This window comes from Sciurus carolinensis, chromosome 2, assembly GCF_902686445.1.
Source record: "Sciurus carolinensis chromosome 2, mSciCar1.2, whole genome shotgun sequence".
NCBI classification, from domain to species: Eukaryota; Metazoa; Chordata; class Mammalia; order Rodentia; family Sciuridae; genus Sciurus; species Sciurus carolinensis.
The window spans coordinates 133,643,587-133,668,806 of NC_062214.1; the positions used below are offsets into that span (position 1 = coordinate 133,643,587).

Here is a 25,220-nt window from a genome sequence, read left to right on the forward strand (position 1 = left end):
TAATTTTTTAAATTTTTTACAGACTGAATTTTGATTCATTGTACACAAATGGGGTACATCATTTTGTTTCTATGGTTGTGCACAGTGTAGATTCATACCATGCATGTAATCATACATGCACATAGGGTAATAATGTCTGTCTCATTCACCATTTTTCATACCCCTCCCTCTCATTTCCCTCTGTGTGATCTAAAGTTCCTCCATTCTTCTCTCACCCCCCACTTCCTTCCCCCATTATATATCATCATCCACTTATCAGGGAAAACATTTGGCCTTTGGTTTTTTGGGATTGACTTATTTCACTTAGCATGATATTCTCCAGTTCCATCCATTTATCTGCAAATGTCATAATATTATTCTTCTTTATGCCTGGATAATATTCCATTGTGTATATATACCAGTTTCTTTATCCATTCATCTGTTGAAGGGCATCTAGGTTGGTTCCACAATCTAGCTATTGTAAGTTAAGCTGCAGTAAGCACTGATGTGACTGTGTTACTGGAGTATGCTAATTTTAGGTCCTTTGGGTATAAACTGAGGAGTGGAATAACTGGGTCAAAAGGTGGTTCCATTCCAAGCTTTCTGAGGAATCTCCATACTGCTTTCCAGAATGGCTGCACCAATTTGCAACTCCACCAGCAGTGTAAAAGTGTGCCTTTTCCCCCACATCCATGCCAACATCTATTATTGTTTGTGTTCTTGATAATAGCCATTCTAATTGGAGTAAGTTGAAATATTAGGGTAGTTTTAATTTGCATTTCTCTAATTACTAGAGATGTTGAACACTTTTTCATATTTTTATTAATTCCTGTATGTCTTCTTCTGTAAAGTGTCTGTCCAGTTCCTTGGCCCATTTATTGATTGGGTTCTTTGTATTTTGGGTGTAAAGTTTTGTAAGTCCTTTATAAATTTTGGAGATTAGTACTCTATCTGAAGTGCGTGTGGAAAAGGCTCTCTTTTCACATTATCTGGAAGAATAAGGGACCTCGAATGGCCAAAACAATCCTGAGCAGGAAAAGTAAAGCAGGAGGTATCACAATACCAGACCTTAAAGTATACTACAGAGCAATAGTAACAAAAACGGCATGGTATTGGCATCAAAATAGATAGGCAGACCAATGGTAGAGAATAGAAGACACAGAGACAAACCCACATAAATACAGTTACTTCATACGAGACAAAGGAAACAAAAACATATAATGGAGAAAAGATAGCCTGTTCAACAAATGGTGCTAGGAAAACTGGAAATCCATATGCAGCAAAATGAAATTAAACCTCTATCTCTCACCCTGCACAAACTCAACTCAAAATGGATCAAGGACTTAGGAATTAGACCAGAGACCCTGCACCTAATAGAAGACAAAGTAGGCCCAAATCTTCATCATGTTGACTTCAGATCAGACTTTCTTAACAAGACTCTCAAAGCATAAGAATTCAAAACAAGAATCAATAAATGGGATGGACTCAAACTAAAAAGCTTTTTCTCAGCAGAGGATACAATCAATAATGTTTTATTTCTTAGCAGGATTTTAGTAACATGGTTGTACTTTATTAAGTTCATTCAGCCATACACGTAAGACTTGAGCATGCTTTTTGTGTGTGTTCATGATATTCTTTGATCAATAATATTGAAAATAAAAACTTATAAACTTAAAAAATTGAGATATTTTACATGTTTTTACTCATACTGCCATTGATATTCAGTGTGTATTTTATACTTACAACACATCTCAGTTCTAACCAGCCACAATTGAAGTGGTTAGTAACCCCAGGAGACAAATGATTATCTGATTGGATGTTGCAGGTCTATAACCTTATCATTTCACAGCTTCTCTGGTGTTAGACTTTTGTTTCAAGTCTTTCATTGTAGTGTTAGTTAGGAAGAACAGGAGACTGTTTCTCCCAAGCAACTAATCTTAACTTTACTGCTACTTTCTTGTTAAGAGTATTTTCTATGTAAATAAGATGTTATTTTTGTGTGCAGGTATACGAGATGAGTAATATACCATTGTTTTAGTTATTTATTCTATTGCTTTATACCATTCTTCTCATGATTACCTCTTTATTTAAGCAAATTTTTATTGGACTATGATTTACCTAGTTAAAAGGTGCAAACTCTAGGTGTATAGCACAATAAATTTTTACAAAGTGAACATATACATTGTTTGTATTCAAGAAGTAGAACAATAAACATCCAAGAAGTAATTCTATGCATTTATGGCCAATTGTTTTTTGACAAAAGTGCTAAGAATACACATGGGGGAAAGTATAGTCCCTCCAGTAAATGGTGCTAATACAACTGAATATTCACATGCAGGATGAAATTAGACCCTTATCTCACAGTGTATACAAAAGTAACTCAAAATGGCTCCAAGACTTAAATGTAAGACTTGAAACTTGAAAACTGTTAGAAGAAACCATGAGGGAAAAGCTCTCTGATGTCGTTCTGACCAGTGATCTTTTGGAGATGAACCCAAAAGCATGGGCACCAAATGTAAAATAGACAAATGTGATCACACCTGCACAACCAAGGAAACAATTAGCAGGGTAAACAGATAATCTATGGGTGAAAGTATTTGCAAACCATACATTTTATAAGGTATTAGTATCCAAATTACGTAAGTAACTCAGATCAATAGCAAATAATCCACTTGAAAAATGAGCACACCCTCATCAACATTTGGTGTTTGTTTTTGTGTTTGTTATTCTGACATTCATCTTTCGAAAACCAGTCTCAAGCATGAATGCACTTTGTTTTACTTTATTTTATTTTACTTTTATTTACATATTTTTTTCATTTTTTGACAGTGATAAATATTTTTAAAAATTATTTCCCATCCCTACCCGCCCTACCACTCTGCTTACTCCCCTCTGTACAATCCAAAGTTCCTTCATTCTTCCCTATACATCCCCCCAATATGAATCAGCATCCTCTTATCAGAGAAAACATTTGGCCTTTGGTTTTGGGCGGGATTGACTTCTTTCACTTAGCATGATATTCTCCAGTTCTATCCATTTACCAGCAAATGCCATAATTTCATTCTTCTTTAAGACCGAGTAATATTCCATTGCGTATATGTACCACATTTTCTTTATCCATTCATCTGTTGAAAGGCATCTAGTTGGTTCCACAGTTTTGTTATCATGAATTGAATTGCTGTAAACATTGATGTGACTGTGTCATTGTAGTATGCTGATTTTAAGTCCTTTGGGTATAAACCGAGGAGTGGGCTAGTTGGGTCAAATGGTGGTTCCATTCCAAGTTTTCTTAAGCATGAATGTACTTTGGATATCCTTTTTTATGGAGTGCTTATTAAGTCTCGTGTCTGATTTTTATTGTATTGTTTGACTTTTCCTTATTGATTTACAAGAGTTCTTTATATACTTAAATATTTCATGTAAAACCATCTCCTGCTCTGTGGCTTGCCTTTTCACTCTGTTAATGAAGTTCTAGTTAATAAAACGTTGAGTTGATGTTCAGTGTTTTTTTGTTTTTTTTCTATAGTTCTATGCCTGCCTCTACCTATTTTCTTCTAAAAGTGTTATTGTTTTACATTTTTACATTTGACTCTACATCCACCTGGAATTAATTTTTGTGTATGTGGTGAGTAGTGGGTAAGATTCATTATTTTCCATGTGAATGTGCAGTTAACATGCAGTGCTATGTTATCTCCTTTATAAATTGATGTTTCATTACAACCAGTTTTTTTTTTATTATAAACAAATGGGATACATGTTGTTTCTCTGTTTGTACATGGAATAAGCACACCATTTGTGTAATCATAAATTTACATAGGGTAATGTTGTTTGATTCATTCTGTTATTTTTTCCCTTCCCCCCACCCCACAACCAGTTTTTTTTTTTTTTTTTTTTTTTTTTTTTTTTTTTTATTTTATTTTTTTTACGTTTACATAGGGTAATGATGTTTATTATATTTTTCCCCTCCCCCCCACCCCTCCCACCCCTCCCACCCCTCCCACCCCTCTTTTCCCTCTACACAGTCCTTCTTTCCTTCATTCTTACTGCTCTCCTTAGCCTAACTCTAAACCTAACCCTAAACCTAATGCTAGCCCCTCCCACCCCCCATTATATGTCCTCATCCGCTTATCAGCGAGATCATTCGTCCTTTAGTTTTTTGAGATTGGCTTATCTCACTTAGCATGATATTCTCCAATTTCGACCATTTGCCTACAAATGCCATAATTTTATCATTCTTCATTGCGGAGTAATATTCCATTGTATAAATATGCCACAGTTTCTTTATCCATTCATCAACTGAAGGGCATCTAGGTTGGTTCCACAATCTGGCTATGGTGAATTGAGCAGCAATGAACATTGATGTGGCTGTATCTCTGTAGTATGCTGATTTTAAGTCCTTTGGGTATAGGCCAAGGAGTGGGATAGCTGGGTCAAATGGTGTTTCCATTCCAAGCTTTCTGAGGAATCTCCACACTGCTTTCCAGAGTGGTTGCACTAATTTGCAACCCCACCAGCAATGTATGAGTGTTCCTTTTTCACCACATCCTCGCCAACACCTATTGTTGCTTGTATTCTTGATAATCGCCATTCTAATTGGGGTGAGATGAAATCTTAGGGTAGTTTTGATTTGCATTTCCCTTATTACTAGGGATGTTGAACATTTTTTCATATATCTGGTGATTACTTGTACATCTTCTTCTGTGAAGTGTCTATTCATTTCCTTAGCCCATTTGTTGATTGGATTATTTGTATTCTTCGTGTAGAGTTTTTTGAGTTCTTTATAGATTCTGGAAATTAGCGCTCTATCTGAGGTATGGTTGGCAAAGATATTCTCCCACTCTGTAGGCTCTCTCTTCACATTTCTGATAGTTTCCTTTGCTGAGAGAAAGCTTTTTAGTTTGAATCTATCCCAGTTGTTTATTCTTGCTTTTATTTCTTGTGCTATGGGAGTCCTGTTAAGGAAATCTGATCCTGAGCCAACAAGTTGAAGATTTGGACCTACTTTTTCTTCTATAAGATGCAGGGTCTCTGGTCTGATTCCGAGGTCCTTGATCCATTTTGAGTTGAGTTTTGTGTAGGGTGAGAGATAGGGGTTTAGTTTCATTCTATTGCATATAGTTTTCCAGTTTTCCCAGCACCATTTGTTGAAGAGGCTATCTTTTCTCCATTGCATATTGTTGGAACCTTTGTCTAGTATGAGAAAATTGTATTTATTTGGGTTTGTGTCCATGTCCTCTATTCTGTACCATTGATCTACCTGTCTATTTTGGTACCAATACCATGCCGTTTTTGTTACTATTGCTTTGTAATAGAGTTGAAGATCTGGTATTGCAATACCCCCTGCTTCGCTCTTGCTACTGAGGATTGCTTTAGCTATTCTAGGTTTTTTATTCTTCCAGATGAATTTCATAATTGCTTGCTCTATTTCTGCGAGGTACATCATTGGGATTTTAATTGGAATTGCATTGAATCTGTATAGCACTTTAGGTAGTATAGCCATTTTGACGATATTAATTCTGCCTATCCAGGAACATGGGAGATCTTTCCATCTTCTAAGGTTTTCTTGAATTCTTTCTTTAGTGTTCTGTAGTTCTCATTGTAGAGGTCTTTCACCTCTTTTGTGAGATTGATTCCCAAGTATTTTATTTTTTTCGATGCTATTGTGAATGGAGTAGTTTTCCTAATTTCTCTTTCTGAAGATTCATCACTTATGTATAAAAATGCGTTGGATTTATGAGCATTGATCTTGTAACCTGCTACTTTACTGAATTCACTTATGAGTTCTAAAAGTTTTCTGGTGGAATTTCCAGGTTCCTCTAAATATATAATCATGTCATCAGCGAACAGGGATAGTTTGAGTTCTTCTTTTCCTATTCGTATCCCTTTAATTTCTTTGGTTTGTCTAATTGCTCTGGCTAGAGTCTCAAGGACGATGTTGAATAGAAGCGGTGAAAGAGGGCATCCCTGCCTTGTTCCAGTTTTTAGGGGGAACGCTGTCAGTTTTTCACCATTTAGAATGATATTAGCCATGGGCTTAGCGTAGATGGCCTTTATAATGTTTAGGAATGTTCCCATTACCCCAATTTTTTCTAGTGTTTTGAGCATGAAGGGATGCTGTATTTTATCAAATGCTTTTTCTGCATCTATTGAAATAATCATGTGATTCTTAACTTTAAGTCTGTTGATATGGTGAATGACATTTATTGATTTCCGAATGTTGAACCAACCTTGCATCCCTGGGATAAAACCCACTTGATCGTGGTGCACTATCTTTTTAATATATATTTGTATGCGATTTGCTAAAATTTTGTTGAGAATTTTTGCATCGATGTTCATTAAGGATATTGGTCTGAAATTTTCTTTCCTTGATGTGTCTCTGTCTGGTTTAGGTATCAGGGTGATATTGGCTTCATAGAACGAGTTTGGTAGGGTTCCCTCCTCTTCTATCTCATGGAATAGTTTGAGGAGTATTGGAATGAGCTCTTCTTTAAAGGTTTTATAGAACTCGGCTGAGAACCCATCTGGTCCTGGACTTTTCTTTGTTGGTAGGCTTTTGATGACCTCTTCTATTTCATTGCTTGAAATTGGTTTATTTAAGTTGTGTATGTCCTCCTCGTTCAGTTTAGGTAGTTCATATGTCTCTAGAAATTTGTTGATGTCTTCAAGGTTTTCTGTTTTGTTGGAGTATAGATTTTCGAAATAGCTTCTAATTATGTTTTGTATTTCACTCGTGTCTGTTGTGATGTTTCCTTGTTCATTCCGAATTTTAGTAATTTGAGTTTTCTCCCTCTTTCTCTTTGTTAGTGTGGCTAAGGGTTTATCAATTTTATTTATTTTTTCAAAGAACCAACTATTTATTTTATTAATTTTTCCGATTGTTTCTTTTGTTTCGATTTCGTTGATTTCGGCTCTGATTTTAACTATTTCCTGTCTTCTACTACTTTTGGTATTGGTCTGCTCTTCTTTTTCTAGTGCTTTGAGCTGTAGTGTTAACTCGTTTATTTGTTGATTTCTACTTCTTTTTTTGAATGCACCCCATGAAATAAATCTTCCTCTAAGTACTGCTTTCATAGTGTCCCAGAGATTTTGATATGATGTGTCTTTGTTCTCGTTTACTTCTAAGAATTTTTTTATTTCCCTCCTGATGTCTTCTGTTATCCATTCATCATATAATAGTGTATTATTTAGTCTCCAGGTATTGGAGAAGTTTCTGTTTTTTATTCTGTCATTTATTTCTAATTTCAATCCATTATGATCTGATAGAGTACAAGGTAGTATCTCTATCTTCTTGTATTTACTAACAGTAGCTTTGTGGCATAAAATATGGTCTATTTTAGAGAAGGATCCATGTGCTGCTGAGAAGAAAGTGTATTCATTCTTTGTTGGATGGTATATTCTATATATGTCCGTTAAGTCTAAATTGCTGATTGTGTTGTTGAGATCTATAGTTTCTTTATTCAATTTTTGTTTGGACGATCTATCCAGTGATGAGAGAGGTGTGTTAAAATCGCCTAGTATTATTGTGTTGTGGTCTATTTGATTTCTGGAATTGAGAAGGATTTGTTTGACGTACGTGGATGAGCCAATGTTCGGGGCATAGATATTTATGATTGTTATGTCTTGCTGATTTATGCTTCCCTTAAGCAGCATGTAATGTCCTTCTTTATCCCTTCTGACTAGTTTTGGTTTGAAGTCCACATTATCTGAGATGAGGATGGATACTCCAGCTTTTTTGCTGTGTCCGTGTGCATGGTATGTTTTTCCCCATCCTTTCACCTTTAGTCTATGGGTGTCTTTTTCTATGAGATGTGTCTCTTGCAGGCAGCATATTGTTGGATTTTTCTTTTTAATCCAATCTGCCAGTCTGTGTCTTTTGATTGATGAATTCAGGCCATTAACATTCAGGGTTATTATTGTGATATGATTTGTATTCCCAGTCAATGGACTCATATTTGTTTTTGACATGATTTGGTTTTTCCTTTATTTGGCTATTCCTTTAGGCTAGCGCCTCCTGTTGCTGATTTGCATCGTTGTTTTTCATCTCTTCCTCATGGAATATTTTGCTGAGAATGTTCTGTAATGCTGGCTTTCTTTTTGTAAATTCCTTTAGCTTTTGTTTATCATGGAAGGATCTTATTTCATCGTCAAATTTGAAGGTAAGTTTTGCTGGGTATAAGATTCTTGGTTGGCATCCATTTTCTTTCAGGGCTTGGTATATGTTGTTCCAGGCCCTTCTAGCTTTTAGGGTCTGGATTGAAAAATCTGCTGATATTCTTATTGGTTTCCCTCTGAATGTAATTTGATTCTTTTCTCTCGCGGCCTTTAAAATTCTGTCTTTATTTTGTATGTTAGGTATTTTCATAATAATGTGCCTTGGTGTGGGTCTGTTGTAATTTTGTATGTTTGGAGTTCTATAAGCCTCTTGTACTTGGTTTTCCATTTCGTTCTTCAGATTTGGGAAATTTTCTGTTATTATTTCATTGAATAGATTGTTCATTCCTTTGGTTTGTTTCTCTAAGCCTTCCTCAATCCCAATAATTCTCAAATTTGGCCTTTTCATGATATCCCATAGTTCTTGGAGATTCTGTTCATGATTTCTTACCATCTTCTCTGTTTGTTCCACTTTGTTTTCAAGGTTAAATATTTTGTCTTCAATGTCTGAGGTTCTGTCTTCCAGGTGTTCTATCCTATTGGTTATGCTTTCTATGGAGTTTTTAACTTGGTTTATTGTTTCCTTCATTTCAAGGATTTCAGTTTGGTTTTTTTTCAGTATCTCTAACTCTTTATTGAAATGATCTCTTGCTTCCCGTATTTGGTCTTTTAACTGTTGATTGGTGCGATCATTTAATGCCTGCATTTGCTCTTTCATCTCCTCCTTCAATGCCTGCATTTGCTCTTTCATCTCCTCATTAGCTTCCCTGATCGTTTTAATTACGTACATTCTGAACTCCCTTTCTGACATTTCTTCTGCTGTGCTGTCATTGGGTTTTATTGATGTAGTATCTAGGTTTGTTTGGGACATTTTCTTCCCTTGTTTTCTCATAATGGTCAGTTGTCAGTGGGACCCTGAGATGTTGCAGTTTTCCACTATTGGCTTATAGTGTCCCAGTAGATTTCCAGTGTATCACCTCCCAGCCTTCAGTAGCCTGATGTCTTGGAGGAATCTGATAAAGCAGCTCATTCGAAGAATACTGCCCCTAGCCCCCTACTGGTTCCACGTTTTGGAACTGGCTCTGTGCGGAAATGCTCTCACTGTGGGCCTGCACCGTGTAGCTGGCCGTGTGGGAAGAGCCCACTGCCGGAGTGTGGAAGACTACCTTGGGAAGACTCAAGCTGCCCTGCCCGGCTCTGCTAAGCCACCTCTATCTGGGCCTGCCACCCGGGCTGAGCTTTACCCAGTGGGCAGACTCACCCGTGGCTCCACTTCAGTCCGAGTCTCTCAATGCCTCCCCTTCTTAACTCCTGGGTTGTGGAGCGACCGGAGGTGCAGTCTCCCTCTAGGCCGCCATCTTGGATCGCCCCGTGAAGAGAGCCCGCAGCCGGAGTGGGCAGAGCCGCCTGAAGAGGTCTCCGGCTGCCCTGCCCTTATCCCTGAGGCTGACTGCAGATCGAGGCTCTCCGCTGGTTCTTTGCAGGAGTACACTGCACTGCAGGGGCTCCGGGACTCGGAGCGTGCTCTGTTCAGACAGGCTCTCACTAGGGGGCCAGTTCCGTTCCGAGAACCTGGAGAAGCTGGCTGTGTGGGCGGGGCCCACCGCCGGAGTGCGCAGGACTGCCTGTGGATGACTCTAGCTGCCCTGCCCGGCTCCGATAAGCCACCTCTATCTGGGCCTGCCACCCGGGCCGAGCTTTACCCAGTGGGCAGACTCACCCGTGGCTCCACTTCAGTCCGAGTCTCTCAATGCCTCCCCTTCTTAACTCCTGGGTTGTGGAGCGACCGGAGGTGCAGTCTCCCTCTAGGCCGCCATCTTGGATCGCCCCGTGAAGAGAGCCCGCAGCCGGAGTGGGCAGAGCCGCCTGAAGAGGTCTCCGGCTGCTCTGCCCTTATCCCTGAGGCTGACTGCAGATCGAGGCTCTCCGCTGGTTCTTTGCAGGAGTACACTGCACTGCAGGGGCTCCGGGACTCGGAGCGTGCTCTGTTCAGACAGGCTCTCACTAGGGGGCCAGTTCCGTTCCGAGAACCTGGAGCACAACCAGTTTTTTAATCAAGTGAAGTGATATACATCTGAGACATTCTTACAATGAGAAATTCTAGAGTTAAGTGAAATTAGTTTATTCAAGATGACCAAGGAAGCATTACTGGGGCATTTATCCTTGAACTGAAAGAAGTTACATATTAGCCATAATAGAACCAAGTGTTGTTGTCTAAACCTCTGGCTCTCAAACATACAGAGGTTCTTTATCTCCTAACTTTTTGATTATGAATCCTTAACAGTAAATGATGCTTGAGCATATATCCCAATATATGAATATTTGTTATATATACATGCATATATATATATAGTTCATGATATACATATATTACTGAATTAATTTTACTTTTATTATAAAACACAAAATTTGAAATTAAAAAGGAAATCATAAAATAGGAATTCTAATATTTTCTTTATATACTTCTGTATCAGCCAAGATGGGATAGGCCATGTGTGTTAGCAATCCTTAAATTCCAGTGGTTTAAAACCACACCAGTTTCCTTTCTTTTGCTACATGCCCATTGTGGTTTGGCTTCAACATTTCCCCTGTATTGTTCTAACTCTGGCACCCAGACTCTCAGAGCAGCTCCCATCTGGAAGCTTGCAGGCACCAGAATAAGGAAAGATAATGAGAAATTAACACTTAAAACTTCAGCCTGGAAGTGATATATGGCATTTCTGCTCACCTTTTATTGGCCAAAATAAGTTACATGTCCTCACCTGATTGCAAGGAGGAAAGTCCTAACCTTGTGCCCAGGAGGAGAATTGGATATATTTTAGATAGCACTAAAAATGATCACCTCTCCATGGTTGATTTTGGAGCACACAGCCCTGAATTTGTGTTTGTTTAATAAACACACAAAGACACAGCTTTTTCCGTTTTTTTTTTTTTTTTTTTTTTTTTTTTAAATCTTAGAAGGGAACCCCAAGTAGTGAGTCCACTACAACTACTGGCCACCTTGGCCTCTGTTACTTGAAACCCTTAGTGGCTGCTGTGTACTCATTATAGAACCCAGACTCTGAATGTGGCCCACACGCCCTACCTGCCATCCTGATCACCCCACTCACACCACACCCCCAAGGCCTCAAGACTGGCCTTTCAATTTCTTGAAGCTAGATATGTGCTCCCTCTTTTTGTCTTGAATACTTTTCTTCCCTTTTCCTTGTTTTTGCCTAGTTATCCTGCGCCTTTGAGTTTGAATGTTGCCTTAAAGAAACGAAGAATACAAATAATCCAATCAACAAATGGGCTAAGGAAATGAACAGACACTTCACAGAAGAAGATGTACAAGTAATCACCAGATATATGAAAAAATGTTCAACATCCCTAGTAATAAGGGAAATGCAAATCAAAACCACCCTAAGATTTCATCTCACCCCAATTAGAATGGCGATTATCAAGAATACAAGCAACAATAGGTGTTGGCGAGGATGTGGTGAAAAAGGAACACTCATACATTGCTGGTGGGGTTGCAAATTAGTGCAACCACTCTGGAAAGCAGTGTGGAGATTCCTCAGAAAGCTTGGAATGGAAACACCATTTGACCCAGCTATCCCACTCCTTGGCCTATACCCAAAGGACTTAAAATCAGCATACTACAGAGATACAGCCACATCAATGTTCATTGCTGCTCAATTCACCATAGCCAGATTGTGGAACCAACCTAGATGCCCTTCAGTTGATGAATGGATAAAGAAACTGTGGCATATTTATACAATGGAATATTACTCCGCAATGAAGAATGATAAAATTATGGCATTTGTAGGCAAATGGTCGAAATTGGAGAATATCATGCTAAGTGAGATAAGCCAATCTCAAAAAACTAAAGGACAAATGATCTCGCTGATAAGCGGATGAGGACATATAATGGGGGGTGGGAGGGGCTATCATTAGGTTTAGGGTTAGGTTTAGAGTTAGGCTAAGGAGAGCAGTAAGAATGAAGGAAAGAAGGACTGTGTAGAGGGAAAAGAGGGGTGGGAGGGGTGGGAGGGGTGGGAGGGGTGGGGTGGAGGGGAAAAATATAATAAACATCATTACCCTATGTAAACGTAAAAAAAAATAAATAAAAAAAAATAAAATAAAATAAAATAAAATATATAAGTAAATAAAAAAAAAAAAAAAAAAAAAAGAAACCCTCTCTGACTTCTAGAGTCGATTGAGTCTTCTCTTTTCTGCTCTCACATACTCTATTCTTTGCTTCCAGATAAGTGTGTTTTGTTTGATCCATTTCTGCAGTTAGAGCTCAAGGTTCAAGGGGGCCGGCATCAAGTCTGTTTTGCTCACCACCGTATGCTAGCATTTGTGTTTAACCTGGTTACTGGTATATAATGAGTGCATTAAATATTGTTTGGTTGTGGTTTCATATTTTATGTCTGTGACATTTATGTAGTCTGTAGAGAATATAAGATTATTTATACAATCCATAGAGAATAATTCGATAATGAGGAATAAATCACACAACTGCAGATATATTCTTGCCTCTTATGTCTTTGGAAGTCTAAGAAATTCTGAGGCAAGAAGGCTTTTCCTGTTCTCTGCAGGTTGAAATATGCCTTACCTAGATTTTTCACTGTCTGTAAATATTTTTCATGATCTCATTTATTGAATGGTATCTCTTATGTTTAAGTTGAAAGCCTTACAATCAGGGTATATATAACATTTAACATGAATGGCAGAAAAACTGCCCAAGCAATGAGTATATTATATGGACATAATGAATAAAAAAATAAGTACTCTGATATGAAGCTGCGTTTTCTTCTAGCTTTCTGGGGATGGTGCTGAATTACCAAAACACAATGTAATTTATTTTTGTGATACTTTGCATCAACAAAAGGATATATATTAGATGCTTGGAATATGTTTTGCTACAAATTAATGTCTTTCACTGTTTATCTTCATTTATATGTGTTGTGGGCAACCTTAGTCTTTTCTGTTCCTCTTTCCAAAAAAAATAACACATTTTATCACCTTCTTGTCTGTTTCATTATGGACTCTGAATGCTATTCTTCATTTTATATGTAAATGCTCTAATCTTCTGCAGTAAGGATCTTATGGTGGAATTGATAGGATGATACAGACATTGTTATTTCTAAGCCTCTGATGTGGTGTTCTGCATTCTTATTCTGGAAGAGAGTCACTACTTCTCATCAATAAGAAAGTGAGATTAAAAGGATCATGAATACAGATTATATTTGCAGAGCCTGTGTATTTATCCAATGAATGTCTATTAAGAATCTATTTTGTGCCAGAAGCTAGAGAAACCCAGAAAGAGATGGGAATTTTCTATATCACTACTAAACTTTGTTCCAAAAAATAACATTCTAATAAGAACTGACAAGTTCAGTTTTCTCAGTGATAGAATGGAGATGATAAAATACTCAAAGTTTCCGTGAGAAGTAAATAAGATAGTCCCTTTAAAATACTTATTCTAGTATATGATCTGTAAAAAAACACTGTTTGGGCCTGTTTGTTAGTTGTTGTTATATGTTAAAATGTTAGCTATTATTGACCATGAGACTTTGACCACAGGTAACCTCTTTTTCTTTTGAAAGTTTTTTTTTTTTTTTTTTTTTAGTTGTAGATGAACACAATACCTTTATTTATTTTTACATGGTGCTGAGGATTGAACCCAGTGCCTCACACATGCTAGGCTAGTGCTCTCCACTGGGCTACAACCCCAGCTCAGAGGTAACCTCTTAACTATTTATTTTCCTCTCTTTGTCTCCTCTTGTTTTCTCCATATTGTCATCAGGACTAATCTGATTGTGTAGCATTACCTCTTTGATATCATCTTTTTGTCTTTAAAAACCTTTGTAGTTTCTTGTATCTAAATAAGTAAGTCCCAGATTATGTAGATGGCACTTGGCACCCTACCATCTGACCCTGGCCTTCCTTAACAAACCATCTTCTGTCTTGACCACACACTAGGTTACAGCCCATATGAGCCCACATAGTTACATTTTGCTGCCTTGGTTTGTGCTTTTCCTTCTTCCTGTATTTCCTGCTGTAGACCTTGCCCACTCCTGCCACCCACAACCTGAAGGAACAATTGTCTATAAGCCACTCAGAAATTCTTCTTATTCTTTCCAGGAAGTTTTTGTGGCCCCTGTTTACTCAATGACTTTTAGCACTTATCACTGTATTAATTACCTATGTCTTGATATCTCACTGGCTTATAAGTTCCTTGAGAGTAGAGTCTATAACTCACTATTGTATCACTACCTAGGAGGTACTCAGTAAAAACTTGCTGAAATGATGTATTAAAATCTGGTATAATTTTATTTTAATTTCAATATGTTTTGTTATTCTAGGTTCTTGGTCTTGTCCAAAACATGAGTGTTTTCCAATGTCCAAAGTGTAAACACAAAACTCATATTTTTGGTGCTGATGGTGCAAGGAAGTTAGCACAGACCCTTGATCTGGATGTTCTAGGTAAGTTGTTCTAGGTTAAGTTCTGCAGTGGCAGTTGCAGAAGGGAAAGTGGGGCAGAGGCATGGCGAGAGTGTCACAGAAAATAATTAGTGGATTTCAGCTTTGTGTTTTAAATTATGTTGGTACAGTGCCATTCTGTGTGTTAACCTTTCTTCAACTTTTTTAGTAGATTTGTTCTACCAACTATGGGGAGGTAAATCCAACTTCTGCGTCAGTTCTTAAAGCATAAGTAAAAAGGCCTTCCTGATCACTTCTGTATTTGTCGTTTTTTCAGCTTTAGGATGATAGTATTTACTGCCTTCTATAATCTTTTTTCTTTTTTATTAGTGCATTATAGTTGGACATATTTGTGGGGCTCATTTGGACATATTCATTAATCCATATAACAATTGATCTATTTCAATGCCCAGTACTACCTCCTTCCCTTTCTCCCTTGCTCTTTCCTCTTCCTCTACTCTATAATCTTTTTATGTGTTTGCTAATGTCTATAAAATATGACATCTGAAATTTATATTATATACACTATTCACAGCCCTGAATTAAGAATTGATTAGAACTAGTGAGAAGAAGAACAGTTGTGTTAAGTGAGCAAAACCCAGTTGGGGTAAAACATGATTTTTCAAAAATCCACAACTTAATGGAATTTTTAAAAAACACTTTGATATTCTAATTGTGAGTGAGTTTCTGTTCTGGGCAAAGGCAGATATTACATGCTAAATAAGGGAGACAGGGTATGAATTATTAGTTTTAGGTAGTTAAAAAGTAAGATCCCTTAGAGATCAAAGAATTTCAAAACATTCTCTATTATAATTAAGTTTCTAAGAGTTAATGTTAAATGTGTTATTGTTATTACACATTTGCACTATTGGAGCAACTATAATACCAGGTGAATACTAATGATATATTTTGATACATTGCTATAATCATAGCCACTAATTATATTCTGCAACTGTTTTTCATTTAACTAACCTAGAAGGTTCAATTTTTCAAATCTGCATAATGACATAACAGATTGACATTCACTTATATCATAAAGTAAATGTGTAATTATCATGACATTATTGAATTACATTGACAATATTGTAATTCCCTAACTTATGAGTGGTGCAATTTTGTAAGTCATTTATTTAGAATTTGAAACATCTCATAAAGAAGCAATCTCATACTGGGAAATTACATTTTAACCAATGGCTCACAAGTGTACAGTTATCTAACAATGTATCAGAAACACTGATACAATGATTACAGATCACAAAAATTGGATAGTTCTGCAGACTTCCATGTCTAACATTGTTATGGGAAAAATAATTTAGAGTTCCAGCTCAGGACCCATCTCCCCCCTTTTGATTCAGTCACAGAGTCCAGAGGGGTACCCCTTGAACTAAAGCAGCAGATTCAATTATAAAGAGGTTGAGATTGGGAATGAGTAACTGAAATCAACTACTATCTATATACTGGAGGTTCTTATTATATACTTCCTGAGAACTCTTCAAACTTATAAGTCATATATAATGCTACATAGATTAGTAAATTGCAAAAGAAAGATGATTCTATGTGATAAAGAGGCAGACAGCTGAAGTAACACATTGGCCTACTTTCTCTTGGCTCACTCATCTGCCAACATCAGAAAGGTTATTTTGTTGTACTTTGTTTGGACTACTGTGCCTCTGCATCTTTTCGTCAAGTAATGACTCTCTATCAGATAGAACAGGGGGAAATCATTTACAAATGTTTCCTAAGCCATTCCTTGCCGAAAGACCTCCAGTGAAAAGCAAATCAAGGCTTCATCCCTTGGTTGACTGCTACATAGCCTTCTTGTGCTCACATGCAATTATTGCCCCTAATTTTTTTTTAAAATTCCTTTGTCCGAGATTTAGCAAATTGAAGATGTCATGACTCAACTTAACTCAAGAGTAGTTATAACGCAGCTTAATTGAAATGAGTTCTGTTCAGATTTAATTTTTTTCCAAAGTTCAAATAGTGGAATTCCAAATGCCTTTAACAGACCTTGCTGAAACTAAAGAATGTCTTGTGGGCTCTTTCAGGAGACATCCCCTTACACCCTAGTATAAGGGAGACTTCAGATACTGGCCAGCCAGTTGTGTTTTCACAGCCTGACAGTGATGAGGTAAGTTATAGTTTTAAATATTTTTATTACTTTTTGTAGAATATATACTTTTTAATAAACAACATTGGGATGATCAAGTTTATCTGTTCACAGGACATATATATATAAACAAGGTCTAGTTAACTTCTTCAGAGCATCTTAATAGGTTAGTCACTGTTTTAAATGGCAGACTGCTGGTGTTGGCTCTAAACTGTCAGCTCAACAAATTCACCTATAGAGAATCATCATCCAACCAGTTTTCTCATGAAGAACACGCAGAGGAGTCTGTAAAATTCTTATCTTGCTTGCTAGCAATATCTAATTGCTCAAGATCATTAAATTTCAGTATTACAAATCCAGTTGATTGTTGGGAGAAGGAAAGCTAATGTAATAAAGTGTTACCTTGGATAGATAAAGGGTGTGCGATCATTAGAAATGAGATATTCATTGCATTTTTTTAAATAAATATAATTGGGAGGTGGAGTTCAAAGACTAGTAATGTTTCATTAACCAACATCATTGGTGATAGATGTTCAATGTTGCCAAAATATAAAATGTTTAAGGATCAAATCTTTTATTTTAACCTTTTAAAAATAGAAATAAAATGAATCAAATGGATCTCTTCTGTCCTAAATAGTACTTGCTATTTAACTTTAGAAATTGAGTTGTCAAGTAGTACATCAATTTTGTTGTAGTTTTTGTGCCCCTTCCCTGAACAGCCCCAATCAATCTTCTTCTAATAGTTTGTTGTTTCCCCCTTAGCTAATGGGTATAACCTTATAGTACTATTATTTCTTCTGTTCATTGTCACTATCCTTTTCATTCTAATTTGCTTTGTCTAATCTTCTGTGAATTGAAAAATAAAAGATACCATCTTGGTTGGAGCTATAAATAAAGTAAGAAATTACACCAAGAATTTTGGATAAGTAAAGTTGATTCATTTTGAGTTATCTCTTTCAGAGGCCCAGGGATCTTTTTCCTTTCTTAAGGGTCTGCTGTTATGGCACAGGTGATTGAGTTGCTGGTAATATGGCCTTCGAGTAAATACAGCAAAACAGTTATCATTGTTTTTCTTTTCTCTGCCTTTTAGGTCTTGAACATTAAATTATACTCTATGTATGATGTGCCAAAGTATATTCTACTGTCATGTGTAACTAATTAGAACAAATTTAAAAAATGAAGACCAACCCAAAGATGTGATCACCATTAAGTCAGGGCAGTGGCTACTTTGTGGGACAATTAGACATAGAGAATTTCAGAGGTACCAGCAAGTGTAGTTCCTAGTCTGGGTGGTGATTACATATGTTTCCACTAGAAAAGTTATAATTTATGTTTTATGTTCTTTTTATATTCCACAATAAAAAAAAATTCTTTAAAGATTAAAAAAAATCCTTTTTAGTCTTTTGTAGAATTCTTTCAGATAGCAAAATTGTAACTATCGCTTTCATAATTAAAGTCTGGCAATCCCAACTACTAAAGGTGTATTTTATATATGCAGTATATAAAAAATACCAAAATTGAGGGATTTTTAAAAAAATTACACACTTTCAAATGCCTCCCAAGAATAGAATATTTAGACATTCCATAGTGATTCCTTATAAATAAGAAAAATTACTTACTAGTTTATTTCAATTATGGGTTTTGATTTTTAAATATTTTCCTACCTGTTCATTATTGCTTTTTTCTTTGAAATTCTCCAAAAGCAAGAACCATTGCAGTGAAGTTAGAGGAATGTTATAAGAGAACCTGTAACAGTCATCCAAAGATAAGATGATTTTAAAGTCTAAACAACAGTTTTTGGAGTTTTTTGGAGTTAAATTATTTTTACAATATGATCTATATTATAAATGTTAGACCATTATTTTACTGTTGCTGGGTAACATTTCTAGAGTTGTTGGACAGCCTAAACCTTTGTAGTTTAGGCCAACTTTGATTTGGTGAGGTTATTGTAAAAATGGTAAGAATTTCATGTAAGAATATGAAGACATCAATTTTAAGATTTAGACATGCATAAGAAAGAAAAAATAATAATACCTTGTACTTGGTTCTCTTTCCAACTCAAGGTTTGCAGATATTTGTTATTATTCAACTTCTTAATAATAATGGTGATTATAGTGTACTAGACACTGTCAGGCATTTCCTTTACATTATTTCCATCCTCACTAATCCTCACAAAAACTTAGTGTGTAAATTGCCCCCATATTACAGATGAGGAACCTGAGGCATATAGAATTTAAATCATTTTCCCAAGGTTGCCGTGATATTAAATTGTAAGATGTGATTAAAGACAAGTCTGTTCCTTTCAGATATTAGCTTCTTTCCAATATATCACCTTCTGGGTCCTCTATTATGGCTATTATTTCTTCAGTTTCTTCTAAGAGACTGGTACAGTGCTTTAGTGTACTGAATACATTATTCTATTTGGTTCTTATAGCATCTTTGGGAGGTAGGCAAAATAATCTATATTATTTTAGATGAATAAGCAGAGGTTCATTTACATTAGGGAACCTTGTCTAAGATAGTATTAAAAGCCAGTTCCACACTCAGCTCTGATACACGGCCCATGCATTCTCTTCCCAGTGCAGTGACCGCTTCACTTCCTAATAACTGCAAGGTTAGTGCAGTGTCTGTCTGTTATATAGAAGCTGACTTTCAGTTCAACTCTTGATCATGATATCACAGAGCTCCAGGGGAGAGGATAAGCAGACTCTACCCCTTGGGTTGCACTGGCATGCACAGCCCCAGGGTCTAACACTGATCTTCATGTGGGTCTGAGAATCCCCTGAAATTAAATCCAGATGTGTGAAGATGCATTTTTCTGGGGAACTGGATAAGAACTTTTGTTATATTCTCAAGGGGATCTCGGCATGCAAGGAAAAGACTAAATCTGAGTCAGCATAGGGATTCATTACCAAGTTTGCCACTTTCTAAGTATAACCTGAAGCAATTTCTCTAAACTCTTGAACCTTTCTCTCCATCTATAAATTAGTCATAATGAGGATGAAATGAAATAATAATGTGAAAAAATACTTTGAAAAAATGCCAACTGGAATACAGCTGTACTTATTAACTTCTGAAACTTCCATCTAAGATGTCATGACACAAAACATCTTTCCTCTTCCCTTTATTAAAGGGCTGAGTCTACTTATGCCCATCCCCTTACATAACACCAGACAAATGTCACTGCCCAATGGCATTTTAAATTCACAGCGGCAGAATTCGAATCATGAGATGAGATGAGGGCAGAGTTCCCAGCTTCAGTGTTAAAGATGTTAACTCCTAAGTATTAGGAAGTTGTAATTGAGTCCTGGAATCTGGATCCTTCTATTTAGTCATGTGATGAATTTTTCCTGCTGACAATCCTCTTTCCTTTTCCCCTACAAACTCAAATAGAAATTCACTCCCAGAAAGTAATCATAGCACTTTCAATAGATCCTGTGGTATTGGTGGAAGCTCAACCCATTGTACCTGCACACCTTCATTTAAAGACTAGAGGGAGAATTTATTTGCCAACATAAACTTCTGCAAAAGTTAATAGAATGGAATCTGTAAAATTAGTTCTTAATCATTAGCCCCTGAAGTCGGACACTTTTTTGTTTGCTTTTAGAGGTTGATCCGTAGGCAGAATTACTATCAGTAAAGTTTCGTCTTTTGTTTTTTGTCTTCCTTCTTAATCCACATTCCCTTCTATTCCATCATTCACTCCTCCAGCACCAGGACTCTCAATTCTTTGCCTGCAAAATACTTTAAAATTTAGGCACTAAGGACTTAACTTTACCAACGACATTTAGCTTTCAGAAGAGACAAACACTAAAAAGGCACTGATTAATTGAAAGGTGTGAATTTTATTGAAATTGAGTTGTCATTGGAAAAGTTGGAAGGGCTTGTAGCACCAATTAAAAAGCACTGACAGGCTGCTACTGACCCAGCAAATGGCCAAACCTTGTGCGTATGTGCACCACCTACGGGAAAGGAGGAAAACTATAAATGTTAGTAGTATAACGGCCAGAGAAACCAGTAGAGAAAGGGAGGGAGGGGGCTACTCAGAAGGTAGAAACCCAACTGCATGGGCTCATGCAGACCAGAGTATAGTTGTTGATTCAACTAAAACTGTCTTTGCCCTTGACTGAGACCAGGACACAAGGAATGGGCCCATGATTGACTCATAATTTTGTGGCTTTATCCTTTTTATAAGTAAAAATATTAGCATACAGCTGAGTATGGTGGTACACGCCTATAATCCCAGTGGCTGGGGAGACTGAAGCAGGAGGATTCTGAGTTCAAAGCCAGCCTCAGCAACTTAGTGAGGTGCTAAGCAACTCAGTGAGACCCTGTCTCTAAATAAAATACGAAATAAGACCAGGGATGTGGCTCAGTGGTCGAGTGCCCCTGAGTTCAATTCCCGGTACCCCCCCAAAAAATTAGCATACAGAAAGATGTGCTTTAAGATACATATGGTAAAGATTTACAAATATTATCTTATAATTTATTATCTTATAATTTCTAAATTATCACCTCACATTCTTAATTTGAAATGACCATTTATGATAAATTAAAACTTCAAATATCTAAAACTTCCATAAACTTCTTGCATATTGGTTTCTCCCCTGTTGCTTATTAATGACAGAACAAATAGGTTCTATATGTATATCTGTGCCTCTAGGTGGCCTAATAAAGAGACGTAGAGTAGAAGGGAATGGTTGATTTTCTGTGTTGAGTTGAGGTGATAAAAGAACAGAGTGTTAATAATTTGAGAAACTCAGTCAAATCGTTTACATCTGACATGTGTGACTTTTTGCTAGATATGTAGTAAACAAAAAGGAGAGGTTTAACATAAATATTCCTCAGATGGAAAAGTGCTCAAAGGGCATGCTCATATGAGCTCTTCAATGAGATCACAAATTTCTCAGGGTATGATAATAATAGCAGCAGCTCCTGATAAATCCTATTTGCCTCCTCTATGCCAGCACCCTACATGCCTTATTTTCACTTAATATTTTCCAAGCTCTTTGAGATAGATGTGTTTTATAACCATTTTACAGATGTGGAAACTGAGTCTAGAAGGGTTAAGTAACCCACCAGTGGCCCCTCAGCTAATAAGTACTGAAGCTAAGATTCCAAACCTGGCCTGTCTTGCTTTAAGCCCCCAATTCTTCACCCTCAAGCTGTTCTCCTTCCCTTTATATCATTACATCCCACAGATTTCCCAACATAATCCTTTACATGCAATAAGAGCCAAAATATATTTGTTGAAATGATGTAGCTTTGGTTGGAAAGTTCAGTCTCAACAGTTTTGCAGAAATTGAAGCTGTTAAACTAAGCGCTTTCAGAGGTTTCTCAGCAAATGACAGTCTACTGCCTTAAGTGTGATGTATTGGACGTCTAAACTTGAAGACAATCCACTAAAAGCAAAAGATAAATGTGTTGAATTTGATTGTTCTGGAATTTTTTGGATTCTGATAGGTTTATATCTGTATTGTAGATAAATACTAGAGATTATAGAATGATGTCCTTGTCTTGGCTTGCCTTAGTGAACTTGAAATTTTCATCATAAATACCTGAAAAACTAGTAGGAGATAAAGGTATTAATAGGGAGTATGCTCAGTGGTAGAGTGCTTGCCTAGCATTTGTGAGTTCAGTCCCAGCATTGGGGGAAAAAAGTATTTGTAAAGATGATGAGTAAAAATTAGCACATTAGATTTGAGAGAAATATTTCTTAAGTACAAGTTATTTCCATTTAAACAAAATGATTGATTCTATATTAACTGTAATAGTGAAACCACTTTTAGACTATTCATTATGATTATAATTACTTGTGTTATGAGTTTACTGCTTAATATATGGTGTAGCAAAAATAGTTGGGCATTGGAGAGAGTTGGACCCAAGTGTGAATGTTTTCTAGTCTGCTGACATTAGGACCTTGAGCAAACAACTTCCAGTTTCTTCATCTAAGTTGAACCCATGATACTTGTTTTACATGATTAAGTAGAAGTACCTGATATAGTAATTACTCAGTAAAAAAAAAAAAAAAATCATTTAACTTATCCATATTTAGGAAGGTTTTTTTAAAGAACTTTTAAAATGAAATTTTAAAAATAAAATGTGATTCAACTCTTAGGGCTCAGGCAGTCTTTAAAAATGAAGATGTGTGAAGTATCCTTAGTGCAACAAACAGACCTCAAATACATCTTTTCACTGTGCTGGCTGAGAGGTTGGTCAGCTAGGTTCAAAGTCCAGCTCATTATCTACTCGCAGTAATGCTCTAGACAGACTCTTCATCTTTCTGGGTCTTGGTTTCCTGTCTATGAAATGGGAATAATGACAAAATTTATCCCCTATGATAACTATGAGAATACATGAAATACTTGCTAATATTAAATACTCAATAAATTTAGCTGTTATCACTGATAGTAGTAGTAGGTGCATAACTGTAAGTATATCCATGTAGAAATCAATAGTTTTAGAAAATCTTACTGTATATTTTATAGTTGCTTTTTATGAAGAAGGTCGGGCAGGTAAGTAATATTTGCATGGCAATTAGTTTTTAAAATTTGTAAAATGCAAGTATCATGATCATTGTTCTAACTAGGACATGTGGGCTTTGGGTTAGTTTGTGGCCCACTCTGTGGCTTAGGAGCTTCTCTTAGTAATTCACTGCACTGGAGATCCCAGTGATGAAGAGTGTAACAACTGAACCAGAAATTCTTGGATGACACCCAAAATTCACTAGGTAAAAGAGCCCATAGGTGCTCATTGCTGGTTTTGCAAACCATTCTTAGAATGAAGAAAATGCTTTCTAAATACATACCATAGGGTGATGATAAATAATCCTCCTTAAAATGACTAAGACCTCTGTGCCAAAGCAGTTCTGGCAGTATCTAACTCAGGATATCTATTTGTCAATGGAGGAAGGTGAAATTTTTCTACACGTACCCTGGGTTTCTAGTTTGCTGACACTAGGATTAGAGTTTGAAAACAGTAATTGCTGGTACTACATATTTTTTCAGAAAGTCCCCTTCCAAATAATTACACCCCCCATAATCTAAAATCCTTTCTCCCCTGCCCCGCCTATAGTGTACACAGCATTATCTCCTCACTCCTGAATTTCTTTCTCAGCCAACCTTTATACCATCAAATACAGAGGGCAGCTATGACAAACAGTTCATGAGTCATTCAGTGTCTACTGGGAAGAAATGTAGAACAAATGAATTTGTTCTTTTCCAGGCCAAAGCTTACCTGAGGATTGCTACGGAAGTGGTCAGACGATTGCCACCACCTCCAGAATGATTCCCCATGTCCCCTGGAAATTGTCCTCATACTTGATCATAGGAGACTTTGAAAATGAGTGCTGTGGTGAAAGAACCTGCAGAAATAATAGCAATCATGATTGTTTTAACTCTAAGGAAACAAAGTCTTGTTTTAGATTCAATAGCAAATAAAGCTGTAAAGAAATAAAGCTATGACCCACAAATAAAATTTTCATATATCAATGCTAATTTCTATACTTAGGATTTTTTTTTTTTTTTTTTGGTGTCAGCTGCATGAAACTGTATTTTATTTTATTGAACTACCTCTTGAGGAATCATGAGTTACAGTCCCACTATGGGGGAGAACTACATTCTTTCAGGACAATGGAGTTAATCATTTAAAGGAAGTACTAAATTTGTACATGGACATAAATGTAACACCTCCCCTCCAGGCAATTTGGTCTGGGTTTGAATACTGTCTTTAGTATTATCTTGGACATGTTGTTAATAAAGTTGAGCCTCTGCTTGTTCATCAAGACCAGACTCTTAGCTCAGACTTCATGAATCTCCATCTTCAGAAATAGTGTTTGGGATGTGTATTATTAAAATTTGAATTTGTGATGGCAGTAGTAATTATAAATAATAATATTTATCAAGTACTTTCTATGTGTCTTCACATTCTTCCATTCATATGAGTGGAATACTGTTCATTTTACAGATGAAGAAGCGGAGGTATAGGAAGGTTAAGTGTCTTGCCAAGGGTTACTATTTCTAGTGATGAAGTTAGGATGTGAACTTGAGTAGTTGGCTGCTGGATTCCTCCTTTTGTACACCAGTGTGCCTTTGTTAATGTCAAGAGAGATATATTCTTCACCGTGGCCATCAACCTCCCCCCCCAGTGCCTTTTAGGAATATTTCATGGAGTTCATGTTTCAAAGAATATGCTTTGAAAAACATGTATCTTATCTAGTTAACGCTCAGTCAAGGACTTTACAAGGTCAGGTAAAAGATAGTTGTAAAACTGCAAGTACTGATAAGAATGAGTCATCAGTTAGTTAATCTTCAGTTATAAGGAAGTGGCCTAGGATATTTAGCAAATGCTTTGCTGTCCTTTGCTCTGTGGTTATCAGTCAGAAATTTAGGAAAAGAGCTGCATATCATTATAAACATATTTTTCTGGCAACACCCTATACATTGCTATTTGTAGCAGCTTTATGTTTAATAGCCCAAAACAACTCAAATTTTCTTGAATAGGTGAATGG

At 36.6% G+C, this 25,220-nt stretch overlaps 1 protein-coding gene across 2 annotated transcripts in view; it reads left to right on the forward strand.

Moving 5' to 3' along the window:
* Nucleotides 1-24,845, forward strand: part of Nubpl (NUBP iron-sulfur cluster assembly factor, mitochondrial) — a 202,779-nt gene extending 177,934 nt beyond the window's left edge. For both annotated transcript variants that reach the window (XM_047539925.1, XM_047539926.1), the window contains 3 exons: nt 14,484-14,604; nt 16,650-16,732; nt 23,936-24,845. In XM_047539925.1, coding sequence (XP_047395881.1) covers nt 14,484-14,604; nt 16,650-16,732; nt 23,936-23,998 — 267 coding nt within the window. In that variant the 3' untranslated portion in view covers nt 23,999-24,845. The remainder of the gene's footprint in view (nt 1-14,483; nt 14,605-16,649; nt 16,733-23,935) is intronic.
* Nucleotides 24,846-25,220: the final 375 nt, after the last annotated feature.